The sequence below is a fragment of the Python bivittatus genome, unplaced genomic scaffold (assembly GCF_059951505.1).
Source record: "Python bivittatus isolate LINGU-HERP-01145 unplaced genomic scaffold, Pbiv_v1 ctg000580_np1212, whole genome shotgun sequence".
Taxonomy (NCBI): Eukaryota; Metazoa; Chordata; class Lepidosauria; order Squamata; family Pythonidae; genus Python; species Python bivittatus.
Window position 1 is genome coordinate 2347778 of NW_028277087.1, and position 16175 is coordinate 2363952.

Sequence of the window (16175 nt, forward strand, 5' to 3'; positions counted from 1 at the left end):
AGTGACATGGGAAGGGGCTGTCCGTCGGGGAAAGAGAGGGGCGATCCCTGATGAAGAGGAGGAGGAAGAAGAATTCTGAACTCTCGTTTTGCAGAAATCCACTCCCCCCCCCCGCTCCTTTCTGGCGTCCAGCCAGGTCTGCGTGGGTCACAGCCCTATCCACCCCTGGACTTATTGGTGTTTTCTAGCAAACAGATGCAGCGAGAATAGATGGGCAAAGGTAGGATGATTTACAGCCCTGTTGAGCTGCGGGGGAAAAGGTCCCTGGACAAGTCGATGTCCTGACCATGTGCAAAATATGGCAAGGTCTGAGTCTGCAAGTAATGGGAGGTCCAGAGGCCAAGGGCGACTCAGAAATTGCTTTTGTGAGGCCCCGGTTCTTTTCATAATGGCAGATGAGCAGGGCGATTTCTCTGGGTCCGGTCTGCATCCAAGCTGGAGATAAACCAAGGGGGGATGGTGGGATGCTGAGGGTCTCCAAGCAGGCCTGGAGCAACTGAGGTTAATCATCTGACTGTGGGGTAACTTTTATAGCTGTCCCCACCCTCTCAGCTTGATCCGCTTCCCGGGCACTTCTGAGCAGGGCCATCCATGGAGGGAGGGGGTCAACACAGTCACAGCGGTGGCTGAAAATGTGCTAATTGATATTGTATTTTAAGGAATTGTATCTTTGCTGTAAACCGCCCAGAGTCGTTGCAATGAGATGGGGGGTGACAAATTTGATTTATAAATAAATAAAAATAAAATAATGAAGTCTTGCCCCCCTCTACAAAAACCCATTGTAAAACAGGGCAGGGCTTTGATGTGCAGTTGGGGCTGCCATCTTGACTTTTTTGACCCCTCCTCCCACATTAGCCTGTGAGCATAAAAAGTTCCTCAGTTGGGATACAGGTGCTTTTATAATCCTTAGCAAAAAGGCAGGATGTAAATATACCCGAAGGAATAGGGCTGTGCGTGTTTTGAAAAGAATTCAGAAGAAATGCTTTGGACCTGTGTAAATGACATTCATGTCGCTCTTCTGTCAGCCGCCACTGATGGAAGGCTCTGGTGAAAACATGAGCATAGGTTGCTTGAATGAATAGAGAAAAGGGCTGCACTTGTGGGGTTTTGAAGCACTTCCAAATATTGTTTTGAAGAACTAGCCAATAGCACCTACCATCCTGTCCTTCTGTAGAAGATTATCTTCTTATTCTGCTCTCTCTGGTGTCAGCAAGAGAACGAGGGACATTTCTCTACTCCCCTCCCCTCTATGATATTTTCATCCTGCTATACAGTAGCTGCATATTAAGGAGCATCAGCCATTTCATTTCCCCAGCTCTCCTTATCTGTGTCCACCTGTGATACTATGGCACCTTACAGCCAATCCAATGGGTTGACAGAACATGTCCCAAAGCCATATCAGAGTGAGGACAAATGCTTCCTGCCTTCCTTCTGAATAGGCTACATGATTTTTCTCCCATTTTACAGAACTTCAGAATTCCCACTACTCCTAAAACATGGGAGTGGGCATTTTGCACAAGATGTTCTTACCTGTCCCAGGATCAAATCGGATTTTTCACATTGTGGTGGAAACTCTGCCGTGCTCTGCAAATGGATCTGCTCAGGAGCTTCCCCCTACATGCCTGCTTAAAACTAAAACTGCCGTCCTTGATGACTGTGTTTGAAAAACATGCTAATCTAGGCTAGTGTTGCTGGGTTGTTGGTAGTTCATCGTACTGCAGGAACGTAACCCTTGTCTTCACCTGTTATCTGAACCAAACCCTGCTGGACATTGCACGTTCTTTGAATGTAACAACCATTTTTTTTCCCTTGGATTTAGGATTAAGTGTGAATCTAGAAAAAGTGCATCCAGAGAAGGAAAGTAAGGCGTAGTAATCAAATCTTCTTCAAGTCAAGCTGAACTTGTGGAGATTTCATGGAGACGTCCATGTAGGTTTGGTTGACAGTAATAAGAAGGTCCCTAAATGCACCATCCCATTGACTTCTTCTTCTGTTATTATTTTTTCTTGGCTTCCCTGATTAGCCTACAGTGATGGGCTTCCCTAGTGGTCCCTCCTCCAAAAAAGCTTAATTTTTTGCAAGCCACGGATGCCTCTGCTGTATCTCAGAGCCAGCATGGCTGTTCTTTCTTCCTTTCATCGCTAGATCTTCACGTCTGCCTCTTTGGAGCTCGTTGCAGATTTGCAGTTCCCTCCCTCTTCACAGCTGAGTCATGAATGTGCAAAGTGACTCACGTGTAGCACCACCACCACCCCCCGCCAACCATTTCCTCTTGCTCTCAGAGGCCTTTCTGGGAATCATTTTCAAGTTAAGGGTCTATCAGCAGCTCCTCCCCTTTGATGAATGGAATAAAGACCTCGCCGTTTCTTGAAAAGAGCACTTGTGGGATGGAGATGTTTAGAAAAGGCTCTTCAGAGGATTGATTTTTGAACTCCTTCCCAAGAATTGAGGTTAAAAAATGGCTCACTTATCGGCAAACTGATGTCGGATCGTTCAGCATGGTATTGCATACCAGAAGTGAAGAGAGGGAAGGAGACAATGAAGGATTTTCTTCCGGATGGGTTCATCTTCCCCTGTTGATGCTCCCCTGGCAACCGTTGCCATAGGAATGGCTGAGTGCTTCCTCCCACCTCTCCCCTAGCAACCAACATCAGGAAGGGACCTCCACGCTTTTAGTATCGGATGCCATTTTTACATTTTCCCACACTCCCTTGCCAGAGGTAGTGTGGGTAAAAAATGAAGGGGCCCCGGTGGGAGGGAAAAGGCACCTCTTTTCACAGAACCCATTTAACAAGGTTACGTGAAGACCTAATGTCTGCATTCACACCACATGCTAAGCTGGATTAGTTTTATATTTCTGTTTGTGGGTTGGTGTTTTGTACAGACTAAGCCTGTTTCTTTAGTGCATGGTTCAATGTACTGTGCAAACCCAGAAAGGAGATTCTTTCCATCACCCAGTTGAATGTGTTGTGGGAATACAACTGTTCCGTATTGTAAGGTTAAGCTTTAAATTCAAATTAATCAACTGTTTGATGCCTTCTAGCAGTTTGCTCAAAAAAGAAGATTGAGGGAGGTCAAGAATCAGCATTCCAAAGAGTATGGGGGTAGGGTCTGAAATCCATATCTAAAGATATCTAAGGCAAAATTGGAAGCTGCTCCTTCTCCTTCTCCTTCTCCTTCTCCTTCTCCTTCTCCTTCTCCTTCTCCTTCTCCTTCTCCTTCTCCTTCTCCTTCTCCTTCTCCTTCTCCTTCTCCTTCTCCTTTTTAAGAGTGATGTAGCATGGAAACGATTGGACTACTGGGATCCAATTTTAAATCCTCCCCAAGCCATGGAAATCACTGGATGACTTGGAATCAGAGAATGCTTGAGTAGAAGGGTGGAAGGCTCCTTTGACATCATCTAGTCCAGTGTTGTCCAAACTTGGCCACTTTAAGATGAATGGACTTCAACTCCCAGAATTCTCCAGCCAGCATGGCTGGCTGGGGAATTCTGGGAGTTGAAGTCCACTCATCTTAAAGTGGCCAAGTTTGGACAACACTGATCTAGTCCAACCTCTCTGCCCAGCGCAGCAATCCACTACTGTGGTGTTCCAGACAGATGCCCACACAGCCTCTGTTCAGACCCATCCCACAATGTGATTCAAAGGCAATCAATTCCATTCTGAATGGCTTTTGCTGTTGGGAAAGCCTTCCTGATCATAGAATCCTAGAATGGAAGGAGTAGAAGGGATCATCTAGGATCATCTAGATCCTAGAAGGGATCATCTAGTGAATCCAACCTGCATCCCTGGCAGATGGCTGTGTCTCCTCTCTCTGAGCACTTCCGGTGAATGAGAGCCCACCATCAGTTCCCCAGCCAGTCTGTCCCAGTGCTGAACAGCTTCCACCATGAGGAAATTCTTCCTGCTGTCCAACTGAAATCTTCCTCATAACTTAAACCCATCATGTCTTGTCTTCTGGAACAAATCTGAACAATCCTGCTCCATCTTCTACCTGACAACCCTTCAGATACTTGAAGACAGATGTCATGTCTCCCTGTAGTCCTCTCTTTTCGAGGCTACCCAAAGTCTCCAGCAATTCCTTGCAGGTTTTTCTCTGGGGACCAGGAGTTCTCTCTCAGCCAGTCTGCTCTGATCAAATCTGTCCTGAAACCGAACCTGGAGATGTCTACATATAGCAGGTTGGACTCTGCTTGTGGGAGAATTCACCTGGGCTATGGGAAAGGACAACATCCAGCCAACCCTCTCTGATCTTGAAAAGTCATAAGTTGTTTGTCCTTGGATAGGAGACCTCCAGGAGATCCCAGGGCCATAGGCTAGACTGGGCAGTCCAAACAATACAACTCTGAAGAAGCCATTGGCAAACCACAGTGGTGGTTGCCATGCAAGCAATGTGGACCTGTCTAGATAGTTACCATACTGGGCTTCAGAACAAGAGAGACTTTACTCAAAGTTCAGGCTGTGTACATCCCAACTTGGAGCTTCTTGCCAGAAGAGTGTATTAAGGACTCCCCTGGGGGCCAGCCTCCAGGAATCATCATGAATTGACTGTAGGGAGCCATGGAGATGATCTTGGAGAAGGCATCCAGAAGCTATCAGGACAACACCAGGTGCAGAAGAAGCATGTGTTCAGCCCAGGATGGCAGGAAAGTATTAGAAAAAGACTCATATTGGTTCTCCCCACCTCCCTGGGGCATAAAAGGAAGGGGAAAACACAGGCAAACTTGCAAGATGCTGTTCCTGGAGCCCATCTCAATAGAGTTGAGTTCTAGCCTTCTTCTTCAGTTTCCTAATCTGATCTGCCTCCTAGGGCTGACGTTGACTGATAATGGTGTTAATGGATAAGTAGGTGTTGATTCTTGGTAACCACATAGATAGACCTCTTCCAGGGCCACGCAACCATCATAGCTCAAAGCAAGTAATCATCTTTTTAAACATTAATTTCCTTTGATTTCAGGCTACATAACATGAAATTTCACTTCGTTTTGGAGCTGACCCATCTTTTCCTTTTTGCTGTACCCAGCTCCTTTTGGGAATAGAACATCTGGCTGGTCACTCAAAGATCTTTTGGGAATTACACACTCTGGAGCTCCACCACCTTGCTGTTGAAAGATTGAAGGAGGGCTTCTGATAGGCACACCTGTGTCCACACGATACCTTTAACCCTGGTTACTGAATTAAACTTGGTCTTGAGTTTGCATGAGACAAGAAGCCACATAGCAATGAAACAAGCTTGGTCTGCCCAACACAGTAGGCACAAATAAGCCGACCAAAGTAAAGGGTTACAACCCGGCAAGCATCTGCTAGATCTTTTACCTGACCTGATTTAGTGGGTTGTGTGAGCCCAGGTGAGGATCCCAACATTCTCTGTTGCATGTGTACCTTTCAAGTCCAGGTTTGCAGCACCCATGGGGTAGGGAAGGTGCTGGGGAAGGTAGACCCCAAGATTACAAGCCAGCATGGCAAGGGGGAGTTCCAAGAATCACAATCCCAGCCCATCCCAGGGGGTTCCAGGTTGGAGAAGAATGGTTGTAAGTTCTGGGAGAAGACTTGGATTTGCCCAGATTGTTGAATTGTACCCATGTTGGTTAGGATGTGCAGGAATAAATAGAAACTCTAGGAAACAAACTGCATTTATTCTAGATCCTTGTCCCTCCTGGTTAGTTAAAGCCACCAAGGAGGTGACTTTAGGGTGGGTACTGGTGGTGGTCAATTCATCCTTGCAGGAGGGGGCATTCCTGAAGCCTTCCCAGGAGGCTTTGGTCCACCCCCTCCTCAAGAAACCATTGCTAGATCCCACCCTTCTGGACAATTTTCGTCCAGTCTCCCACCTTCCCTTTCTAGGAAAGGTGGTGGAAAAGGTGGTTGCGCAGCAGCTTCAGAGGACCCTGGAGAAAATGGATTATCTGGGCCCCTATCAGTCAGGGTTCAAGCCTGGTTATGGGACAGAAACAGCATTGGTTGCACTTTTGGGTGATCTCTGGTGACAGCAGGATGGGGGTAGTGCATTCATCCTTGCTCTTCTTGACCTCTCAGCGGCTTTCGATACCATCGACCATGGGATCCTTTTGGGTTGACTTGGGGAGTTGGGGGCACCGTGCTGTGCTGGTTTGGCTCCTTTCTCCAAGGCCGAACCCAGTCGGTGCTGATAGGGAGCGAGAGGTCCAACCCACGGCCCTTATCTGTGGGGTGCCTCAGGGTTCGGTGCTTTCGCTGCTCCTATTTAACATCTACATGAAACCGTTGGGTGAGATCATCCGGCACCACGGGATGAGGTACCATCAGTATGCTGATGATACCCAATTATATATCTCCATCCTGGGTGATCTGAGTGATGCTGTGACCCTCTCGTGGTGCCTGGAGGCTGCGGAGGCCTGGATGGGGGACAACAGGCTTTGACTGAACCCTGTTCCTGGTAAGATGGAGTGGCTGTGGGTTTGGGGAGCCTCAAGATCTAAGAGTTCATCATCTTTGGTTCTTGATGGGGTCGCACTACCCCAGACAGACCCGTTGCGTAATCTGGGGGTCCTCCTGGACTCACGACTCCTGCTCGAAGAGCAGGTGGCAGTCGTGGCTAGGAGGGCCTTTGCACAACTTCGTGTTGTGTGGCAGTTACGACCCTTCCTCGATCAGGAGGCCCTCCGCACGGTCCCTCATGCCCTGGTCACCTCCCGGTTGGATTACTGTAACGCGCTCTACATGGGGCTACCCTTGAAGAGTATCTGGAAGCTATAGCCGGTGCAGGATGTGGCAGCGCGGACAGTTCTGAATGCCCCTGGGGGGCACATATAACACCACGAGCTGCATTGGTTGCCAGTTTGCTTCCGGGTCCAATTCAAGGTGTTGGTCATCACCTTTAAAGCCCTTCATGGCACAGGACCGGGTTATCTGAGGCGCCGTCTCGCCCCAGTTACTCCAGCCCACCCCACTCAGTCCAGCAGAAGGGGCAGGTTGCAGACCCCGCCAGTCAAGGAATTTCAACTGGTGGGGTCTAGGCAGAGGGCCTTTTCTGCTGTGACCCCCGCCCTATGGAACAATCTGCCTCCCGAGGTCCGGTGTGCCCCCACTCTCATGGCCTTCAGGAAAGGGGTGAAATCCTGGCTATGCCAGAAGGCCTGGGGGCCGGATGGGGGCTCGCATCACTGGAAGTGGCTTGTGGGGTTAATTGATTCTACCCCCCCCCCTCCGTTATCTTGAATGTCTTTAGTATTTATGTATAGGGTTTGTTTTATAGTGGATGAGTATTTATTTATAGGTTATTTTAATTGTTTATAGGCTTTTGATTTTTGATTGTGAGCTGCCCAAAGTCTCCCACTGGGGGAGATGGGCGGCATACAAATTTACTAATAAATAAAAATAAATAAATAAATTTAATTAGAGCAGGTGCTGGCAATGGCCGAGGAGCTGCAAACATTTATTCAAGCCACTAACAGGCCCCAGAGGAGCCATCCAGCCATTTTTATCCAGAGGGACCTTCCGAAAGAATCAGTCAAAAGAAAGGTTAGGATGTTGGCTTGTTCTGAAGAACAGGTGTGAGAGCACCTCTTGCAATGTTTTGCACACTTGGCATTCAGAGCTGTTTTTCGGCTCCTGCGTGTAGGGTGTGATCTCAGCGACAGAAAAGTCTACCCCTTGCCTGTCAGGCAAGACCTGGTTTTCATTGTCCATCCGGTGGAGAAGCTGGATCCAATTCAATGAGTCAAACCGGTTTAGGAAAATTGAACGGATCTGGATTCCTGAAGCGCGTTCTTTTGTTGCATCTGATTCAGTTTTCGGAATCAAATTAGGAAAAGCCACTTTTATGCAAACGCCCAAAAGGCCAGATCGATTCAGTGGGGAGTCCAGTGTGACCCACTTTGACTTGTTTCAGAAATCCATTCCAAGATTCAACGGAACCACCATCAAATCTCCAGATAAAATCTTGGCCCGGCCCAGCTACTGATCAGGGCCGGTTTAAGCATAAGACCTTCATTGCAAAGTTGCCGTATGAAATACTCCTTTTCCAGTTTTTGCATTTGTGTGGCTCGTGTTCAGAGAGGCCTCCCCATCGTTTTCTTAAAGTCGTTTCACCCTTTTCCAGAATCTTGCATTCTCCTGAAGCTGATTTGATTTGATGTATTGATTGTATTTCTTTGTGCTGCAGCCACAGGACTTTAATTCTGCCGTACTTACCTTTTCCGAGCAGTACAGTAATGCCAGCTTGGTTCCCAGGGATTTATGCTTGGAGATTGAATTTAAATCCTGCTCCAGACTGAAATCCTCCATGCGCTGGGCTCCAGTTACCATAATCCCCTGCTAGTATGTGTTGTACGCTGCCCAGAGTCACTTTTATGTGAGATGGGCGGCTATATAAATATGATAAATAAATAAATAAACAGCTACCTTACCCTCCTGATTATTAGCATGTGTGAACGGAAAGCTGGTCATCCAACCAGATCGAGCGACGAAGAATGTTCGTTTAGAGCTGGCCATTTTTTCCAGCAGTTAAACTGAAATGTGATAGTTAAATAAAATTTATGAGATTCAAGGTCACTTTGAATATTTATGCCAGATGTGAAGATGAAGGTTTTCTCCCATCTTTTCTGACTTTGATAACACCAAAATGGTTCTCTCCCCCACCCCACTTTGGGAAGAGTTTGGACTTCCCAGGCTAGCCCCCAGCCCCGGGATTTTCTGCTTTCCCAGGGACCCCCCTCATCAAGAGGGGGACTAATGACCTCCACGTCACCTTCAACCTCAGTTAATATGGCGGCTCCTTCACTCCCGGCCAAAGATTTGAGTAACCGCATCTTCGCTCTGCTTGTCTCTCTCCCACGTTCTAGTCCTTAAACATCAAAGCGGCAAACTAATTAAGGCCTGCTTTCTGTTAAAATGTTTCAAGAGAAAATGTAGAAAGAGCTTTTTTTTAATAACTAGAAAGATAAGGATAAACTGGAATAAGTTAATTTGCTAAGTCTTCTCGAGAAATATGAAGATTTCCCTTCTTTTCTCTTCTCTCAATTTTCCCTTCCCTTCCCTTCCCTTCCTTTCCCTTCCCTTCTTCATCCGTTTACTTCCTTTCCTTTCCTTTCCTTTCCTTTCCTTTCCTTTCCTTTCCTTTCCTTTCCTTTCCTTTCCTTTCCTTTCCTTTCCTTTCCTTTCCTTTCCTTTCCTTTCCTTTCCTTCCCTTCCCCTTCCCCTTCCCCTTCCTTTCCCCTCTCCAACATCTTCCTTCCTTCCTTCCTTCCTTCCTTCCTTCCTTCCTTCCTTCCTTCCTTCCTTCCTTCCTTCCTTCCTTCCTTCCCTCCCTCCTCCCCCTTCCCTTCCCTTCCCTTCCCTCTTCCTCTTCCTCTTCCTCTTCCCACCAAAAGAGGTCTAATCAAATGGATACACCAGGAACTCCAGTTTTCTTTCCTTTGATCCTGAATTGTAAATAGTCTGGAGAGCTTTCAGGAGTTTGCCAGCAAAATTCTACATCCAGGAACTGACTGTCAGAATTCTGCACCGGATGACTTTAGCAACAATTATCAGGGGGAAATGAAGGAAGGGTGGGAAGCAGGATGTTGGCATTAGGCCCATTTGTCGTTAGCATATTTCTATGCTACCATCAACCAAAAGTTTTCCTGGGGCACTGCAAAACTAAATGAAAATTAAACTGTAGGGTGTAAAAATTAAATACTGTGATAAACACTAAAATAGATGACACAATATAATATGATTCACAACAGAAGGAACAGTTCATATAATTTGAAAGCTGGAAGGGAATCTTTGTTTCACTTTCAAAACTGTTCACATATCCTCAGTTGTAAACCTTGCTTCTGAACGAGTTTGCGAATCTTTTTCCTAAAATATCCACCCCCCCAAATCCATTAATATGTATCATTGTGAGTTTTTCTATATACCTTCTCCATAATGTATGTGCATTTTATATACATTCTTCTCCAAAAATGCTAAAAATCCTCAAGTATGGTTTTATATGCAGCTTTGAATCAGAGGAATACTTTACAACAATTGGAGAAATGCAAAGAGGAGAGAAGAGAAGAGAAGAGAAGAGAAGAGAAGAGAAGAGAAGAGAAGAGAAGAGAAGTTCCATTTCATGAATAACTTTGTGAAAAACAAATCAAATGTATATCTGAAGGGAACCCAGATTAAATTCGTCCTTCCAGATTAAATTTGTTTAGCACTAACCAGCAATCAACTTGTGGATAGGAGAATGCAGAACTATGACTACGTAGAACTATGAGTCTTTGGGCAAAGCTTCAAGAGTTGCTCCAGAAGGGTCTGCATGGCATGATCTAAAAAGTCAAGATGGATCTAAGCTCCACCTACTTTATTTATTTATTTATTTATTTATTATTAAATTTATATGCCACCCATCTCCGCCAGAGGGTTGCAACATGCATTAAACAAACAGGTGAAGCATGGAGTAGATCGTCACGGCTGCCATCTTGACCTTTTTCACCATACCCTGCAGACACCCCTGGGCCGTTCCTCGTGTCCTTAGTAGTGCTGGGCCAAACATCTGGGCTACTGTAACTTCAGCCCCTTTGTGAAGTCAAAGGAGAGTGAGTTGTGGATAATGGAGGTCTGCCTTCCAGCTGGAATTGGGCTGAGTGCGATCATCTTAATTGTTTGGAAACTTAAAAATGACCCCATGGATACTGCAGTATTTCCCCCTTCCTAAGTATGTGTTTGTTAGGGATGTTTGATGTCGTGGTCTTCTCAGTGCCTGAGGAAGAGGAGCTGGTCTGGAAAATATTGCCAGTTTAGAATATCTGCCCATTCTTCCATTCTCTGGCAAATGGAGACACAGCTCTTCTGGTCATCATCTCCCGCCCAGTGAACTCAGAGGTAAATCTGGTCCTTCTAGATTTCTGAAATCTAATCCCATTGCCCTTTTAAATAAATCTGGTTAGAAAAGCCTCTGTAAGAATTGTGTTTAGGGGCTCTCCTTTCCCTATGACAATGATTTTCAACCTTGGCAACTTGAAGATGTGTGGCCTTCAATTCCCAGAATTCTGAATTTAAGATGTGTGGAGTTCAACTCCCAGAATTCTGGGAGTTGAAGTCCACACATCTTCAAGTTGCCAGGGTTGAGAAACACTGCTCTATATGTTCCTACACTTAGGTTTCTCAAGAACCTTTTTGATTCAGCTATGGGACAATTTTATGATCTGCACCATGACCCTGGTTACTTGAAGGACTAAACGAAGAAAAACTTTGCCAACTCCCATGGAGACCAGCTCCCCCATTTTCTGGTTCTTGCTTCATTACCAACATTTGACCGCTAACAAAACTGCAAGAGTCAGACTGAACCCAGATTGAATAAACACTTTCTCTGTAATCTCCTGATGCGCATCACAAGGGGAGTTATCACCAGAATTATTATGATTATTTGTCTTTTTGAGCCACCAACATTTGAGCAGCCATGTTATAAAGATGCCCCCACAACCCCATAGTATACTGATTCTTATCTATTTTCCCTTGAGATGGCTGGTGAATTTTCTGTTGCCAGGATGATCTCAGTAGGATGGTCCTGTTTGGTGGCCAAGATTGAAAGTGTTTCTGAATAGCATGGATCATTAGAAGCATCTTCACATTCTTTCCATCCATTGCTGATAATTTCTTCTTCTGATCTTCCAGTATGGTTCCTGGCCTTTTTCCTGGGATTAATTTTCAGAAATGGGAAGGATGTGGTTGAGGGAGCATCAAACATGGCTGCAGGTTGGCTATGGTTTGCTCTCTGCCAGCCCACAATGTCCAATAGTTTTCTCTTGTTCCATCTTTCCATAACCTCATTGCCTGTAAACGGGTGACCACCATCACCTTCTGCATGCACAGAGGGCAGGTCTTACATCTGGCCTGGGTGATATGCCAGAGATCGATGCATCTGCTGTGAAAGGCGTGGGAACATGACAGCACTTTCACGCTATCGTATTCCATATACCTGTCCAAGCAAATGGCACATTCCTGGTATTTGGAGCTAGTAAATGAAATACTGACTGGTTCTTTCCCATGTTCTTGGAGAAAGAGGTTCCTCCTTGCCTTTCTTCTCTTGCACCGGGATAGATACTTCTCAATGAGTATTGTGGCAATCAAGGCAGACATTGGAAGGCAGATAATCCAACAGGTGTAAAGCATTGCAATCTGTGAACAGAAGCCAGATAGCTGGATGAGACACTGGCAGGCACTTCTGGAATCAAGGCGGGGAGCCCTAGAAGCATCTTTCCAGGTGATATGGAAATATTCAGGCATCGGGATTGATGAAAGGAATTTCCCAGAGTGCTGCAGACGCTTGAGGATCTTAGATGTCTCTTTTGCAGTGAACACCGCTGGGATGTGAATGTGCCATTTGGCACCTGGCTCACTCATCATGTTCTCCAGCATTTGGGAGCTCACGTTGTGCACAATGGCAGCATGGAAACCAACCTGCTGGGCCTGAAAGACCTTCTTGGTGAAGGAGCAGTTGTACTGATGGAAGAGGGCCACGAAGACAGAGGAGGACTCTGGTGCCCCTTTGATGTGATGACAGATGTTCAAGGGCTTCACCTTCACCCAAAGCCCCAGGAGTCCTTCTGGGGGGAGCAGTGTCCAAACAAAAGGTGGTAGAGCCCCAACGTCTAGCGAGGTCGAGTTATGATTGCAGGTGGCATGGATGAAAGCCTTTATGGTGACGACTTGAAGAATCAAAAACAGAGTAACCATGTGCCAAGACAGTGAAGATGGAATCCTCATGTTGGTTGAAGTTCCTGGAGATCTTAGCTCAATCCTCCCTGAAGGTCAGCAGGGCAGATATGCAACCGAGGGGAGAAAGGTAATGCCCTAGAAGAAGCCCTGTACCCTCTAGATGGCTGAATTTCCATAGATTCAAGAGCAGTGGGTGAAGCTGACCCATAGATCTGGTGCTTCTTTCTCTCCTCCCCTCTCAACAGGTGTGGCCTGCTGGTTGTTGCCAAATGGTTTCTCTGCACTTCCTCCAGGTGACCTTCAAGAGGTTTCTCCGGCAGGTCCTTTATGACCTCATCATGCTGTCTTTCCCACCATTTCTCCCTGGCTTCCCCTACCTCCAATGGCTTCTGGGAGTTAGTTAGCTAAGCATATTCCTCTGCCATGGCAACTGGAGGTGGTTAACATCTTTGGGGAGAGTTAACTTATGGAAAAATGTTCTGTCACCACTGATCGCCTTCAACAGGAAAAAGAAATCCTTACAAAAGGTGCTGCTGCTCCTTCTCCTCCTCCTCCTCCTTCTCCTTCTCCTTCTCCTTCCCCTCCTCCTCCTTCCCCTCCTCCTTCTCCTCCTCCTCCTCCTTCTCCTTCTCCTTCTCCTTCTCCTCCTCCTCCTCCTTCTCCTCCTTCCCCTCCTCCTCCTTCCCCTCCCCCTCCCCTCCTCCTCCTTTCCCTCCTCCTCCTCCTCCTCCTCCTCCTCCTTCTCCTTCTCCTTCTCCTCCTTCCCCTCCTCCTTCCCCTCCTCCTCCCTCTTCCTCCTATCTTTCTGCCCTGATTATTTCTCTGTTAGTGGTGATGGGAGCACTGCTCTTGAAAACATCCCTCTGGAGAAGTTTCTTTATGATTATTCTCCAGGGATTATTGTAAGGGTGGGAAGCCAGGCAGTTTGCAGGGATGAGTCTGCAGTGAGAGATTGTTCGTATCCACGCTTCTTGGCCCAGGCATCAAGAAACGAGCCCAAGAACTTCACAGTCCACCTAGACGCATTTCATTCCAATTCTTTTCTCCTTGGAAGAACTTCTAGAGCAGTTTTGTTTTGGCAAACTGAATGAGTTCCAGTTTAAAGAAAAATGCAGGAGAATGTCTGTGTCCAGAGTAATTTGGAACTCTCTTGACATTTGCATTACTTGCTCAAAAGGACAGAAACGCAATTGATGGGATTCGGGTCAAGATGCTAGCTTGCTTCCATCACAATCTGGGAGTGTTTTCCTTGCACCGAATAATCAAGGCTGCAAAATTACCTTGGAAAGACGGTAAACACTGCAGAATCAACATTGTCATGCAGAGCTTGAATTTTTGCAGGCCTCTGCAGTTGTAAGGGGGGGGGGGAAGAGAGAGAAGGCGCCGAAGGAAATATGGGTGGCAAATTCCCTTTCAACTCCTGAACCTCTCTCCTCACCATGTTGATCTATTTATTTTTATTTATTTATATTTCAAATCTGGTCACCGCCCATCTCCCTAGGAAGTGACTGTGGGCGGTTTATGCGTTCCCACCCAAATTAGAACCGTCTTGCCCTATAGGGAGTGTTTGAGTTCATAGTTTAACAATCTGGCGCTGCTCCCAGATCACAAAGAACAGTTGGGTTCGGGGGGAAATAAATGAATAATAAATGCACTCACAAAAGGATACGCAGTTCAGAGGAGGACCGAGCTTGATCCAAAGTGAATTGAATGACACTGGAACAAGCAAAACATCCACCATCAGCTCCTGGTGACTTCGCAAAAACAGCTGTGCCATTTTCTTGGCAGCATTAGAGAAAGAATATAACCGCTTCCACCTTCTGGAACGTTTTTTGGACTCTACAGTTTAGTTTACGGCATTGGGATCTCCTAGTGGTCTCCTTTCCCAGCATGAACCACGTTCAAACAAGGTGACTGAAGGCCTGCCCTTTTGCTGGGCCCACTGCAACCACGTTGTTGAACGATGGGATTTTCTGTTCTTTCTGAATGCACAAAGGATTCACGAACCTGAAGACGCAAACCGCGGAGTGCCGTTGCAATGCAAGCCCCGCCCCTTTTGTACACACTGTGGGAGTTGGATGAGCGATTGGAAAGGGGAGAGCTTGCTTGGCAAGGGGGCCAATGCTGCTTTGGGTCTGTGGATGAAAGCCTGCAATCTTGCAGACGCACCACTCTCGTTAGCAACAGGTTACTGCAGCCCCTTATCTCTGGGGGCTAAACTTGGGGGGGGGGGGCTTGTGAATTTGCCCTCTTGTCCTAGCTTCTCTGTTGTGTCATTTCCTCCCAAGGCTGCCTTCCTGACTCAGTTTGACTTAAAAATGGCATTTTTAGGGCCTGCACCCACAGCGTGTTTTCCAGGGTTAACGGAGCAGGGTTGGTGCCTTGTAGGAACCCTGCCCCCAAAGAGATCAATTGATCTAGTGGCTTCGATTTAATCCCCAACAGACCTAGCTGTTGACTGATGACATGCCATCAAGTCAGGGCCAACTCTTAGCGGTCACCTAGACAGATTTTCTGCATTATGATCTGGCCCTCACCTGGTCTTTCCGGTCTTCTGACTGCATAGCATTAACTTAACCCTGTGCCCAGCTAGGTCTTTCTATCCAGAAAACCACATGGGCACAGGGCAAATCAATGTTATGCAGTCAGCTGGATTGTGGGAACCCCCAAACCCAGTCCGTTAAATCAGATGATGGATAGTGTGGCCAACAGGTTGGACTGGCACCAGAGAGACCCAAGGAAGTCAATTAATTCAGTCAGTTAATTCAAGTCACAGAAGCTCCTTGGGTGCTAGTCCCGCCCTCTCAGCCCAAGGGCCAATCACCTGTAATGAGGAAGGGGCTGGACCAGGAGTGGGGAGACCCAGGTTCTAGTCCCCCCTCAGCCACAGAAGCTCACTGGCTGACTTTGAGCCAGTCCCTCCCTCTCAGTCCAACCTACCTCCAAGGGTTGTTGTTGTGAAATAGAGCCCCAGGTAAGCTACTTTTAAAACCTGGAGAAAAGGCAAGAATAGATTTAACCTTTCATAAGTAATCATTGCCGTATTCTTTAAAGAGCAACGTCTGAGCGAGGTCTCTGCCAGAACCACCGGTAAGTTTGCTTAACAGGGTTAGCGGCTGTTGTACAATGTGGGTTTATCCTACTCTCAAAGGATAAACCCACATTATACAAAGGATAAATCTTTGATTTGTTGCAACTGAAGTTTCATTAAGGTTCATTTCAGGCACAAACGGGGATCTGACCCCATCTATTTTAATACCGAAAGATTTGAAAACACCCCCCCCCCTGCTCCCACGCACGCTTCCAGTCCTCCTATCTTAATCCATTTCTTTACTCAGTGGATAGATAGTTGGGTAGCTGGGATATACATCATCATCATCATCATCATCATCATCATCATCATCATCATCATCATAATGAGGAGGAGGAGGAGGAGGAGGAGGAGAAGAAGAAGAAGAAGAAGAAGAAGAAGAAGAAGAAGAAGAAGAAGAAGAAGAAGAAGAAGAAGAA

At 46.6% G+C, this 16175-nt stretch overlaps 1 protein-coding gene across 1 annotated transcript; it reads right to left on the reverse strand.

Annotated features, from left to right (window-relative positions):
* Positions 1-11654: 11654 nt before the first annotated feature.
* LOC103052125 (E3 ubiquitin-protein ligase RNF167-like) lies at positions 11655-12713 on the reverse strand. The gene has a single exon (XM_007430438.2). It carries the CDS (start codon positions 12711-12713, stop codon positions 11655-11657), a length of 1059 nt encoding a protein of 352 aa, XP_007430500.2.
* Positions 12714-16175: the final 3462 nt, after the last annotated feature.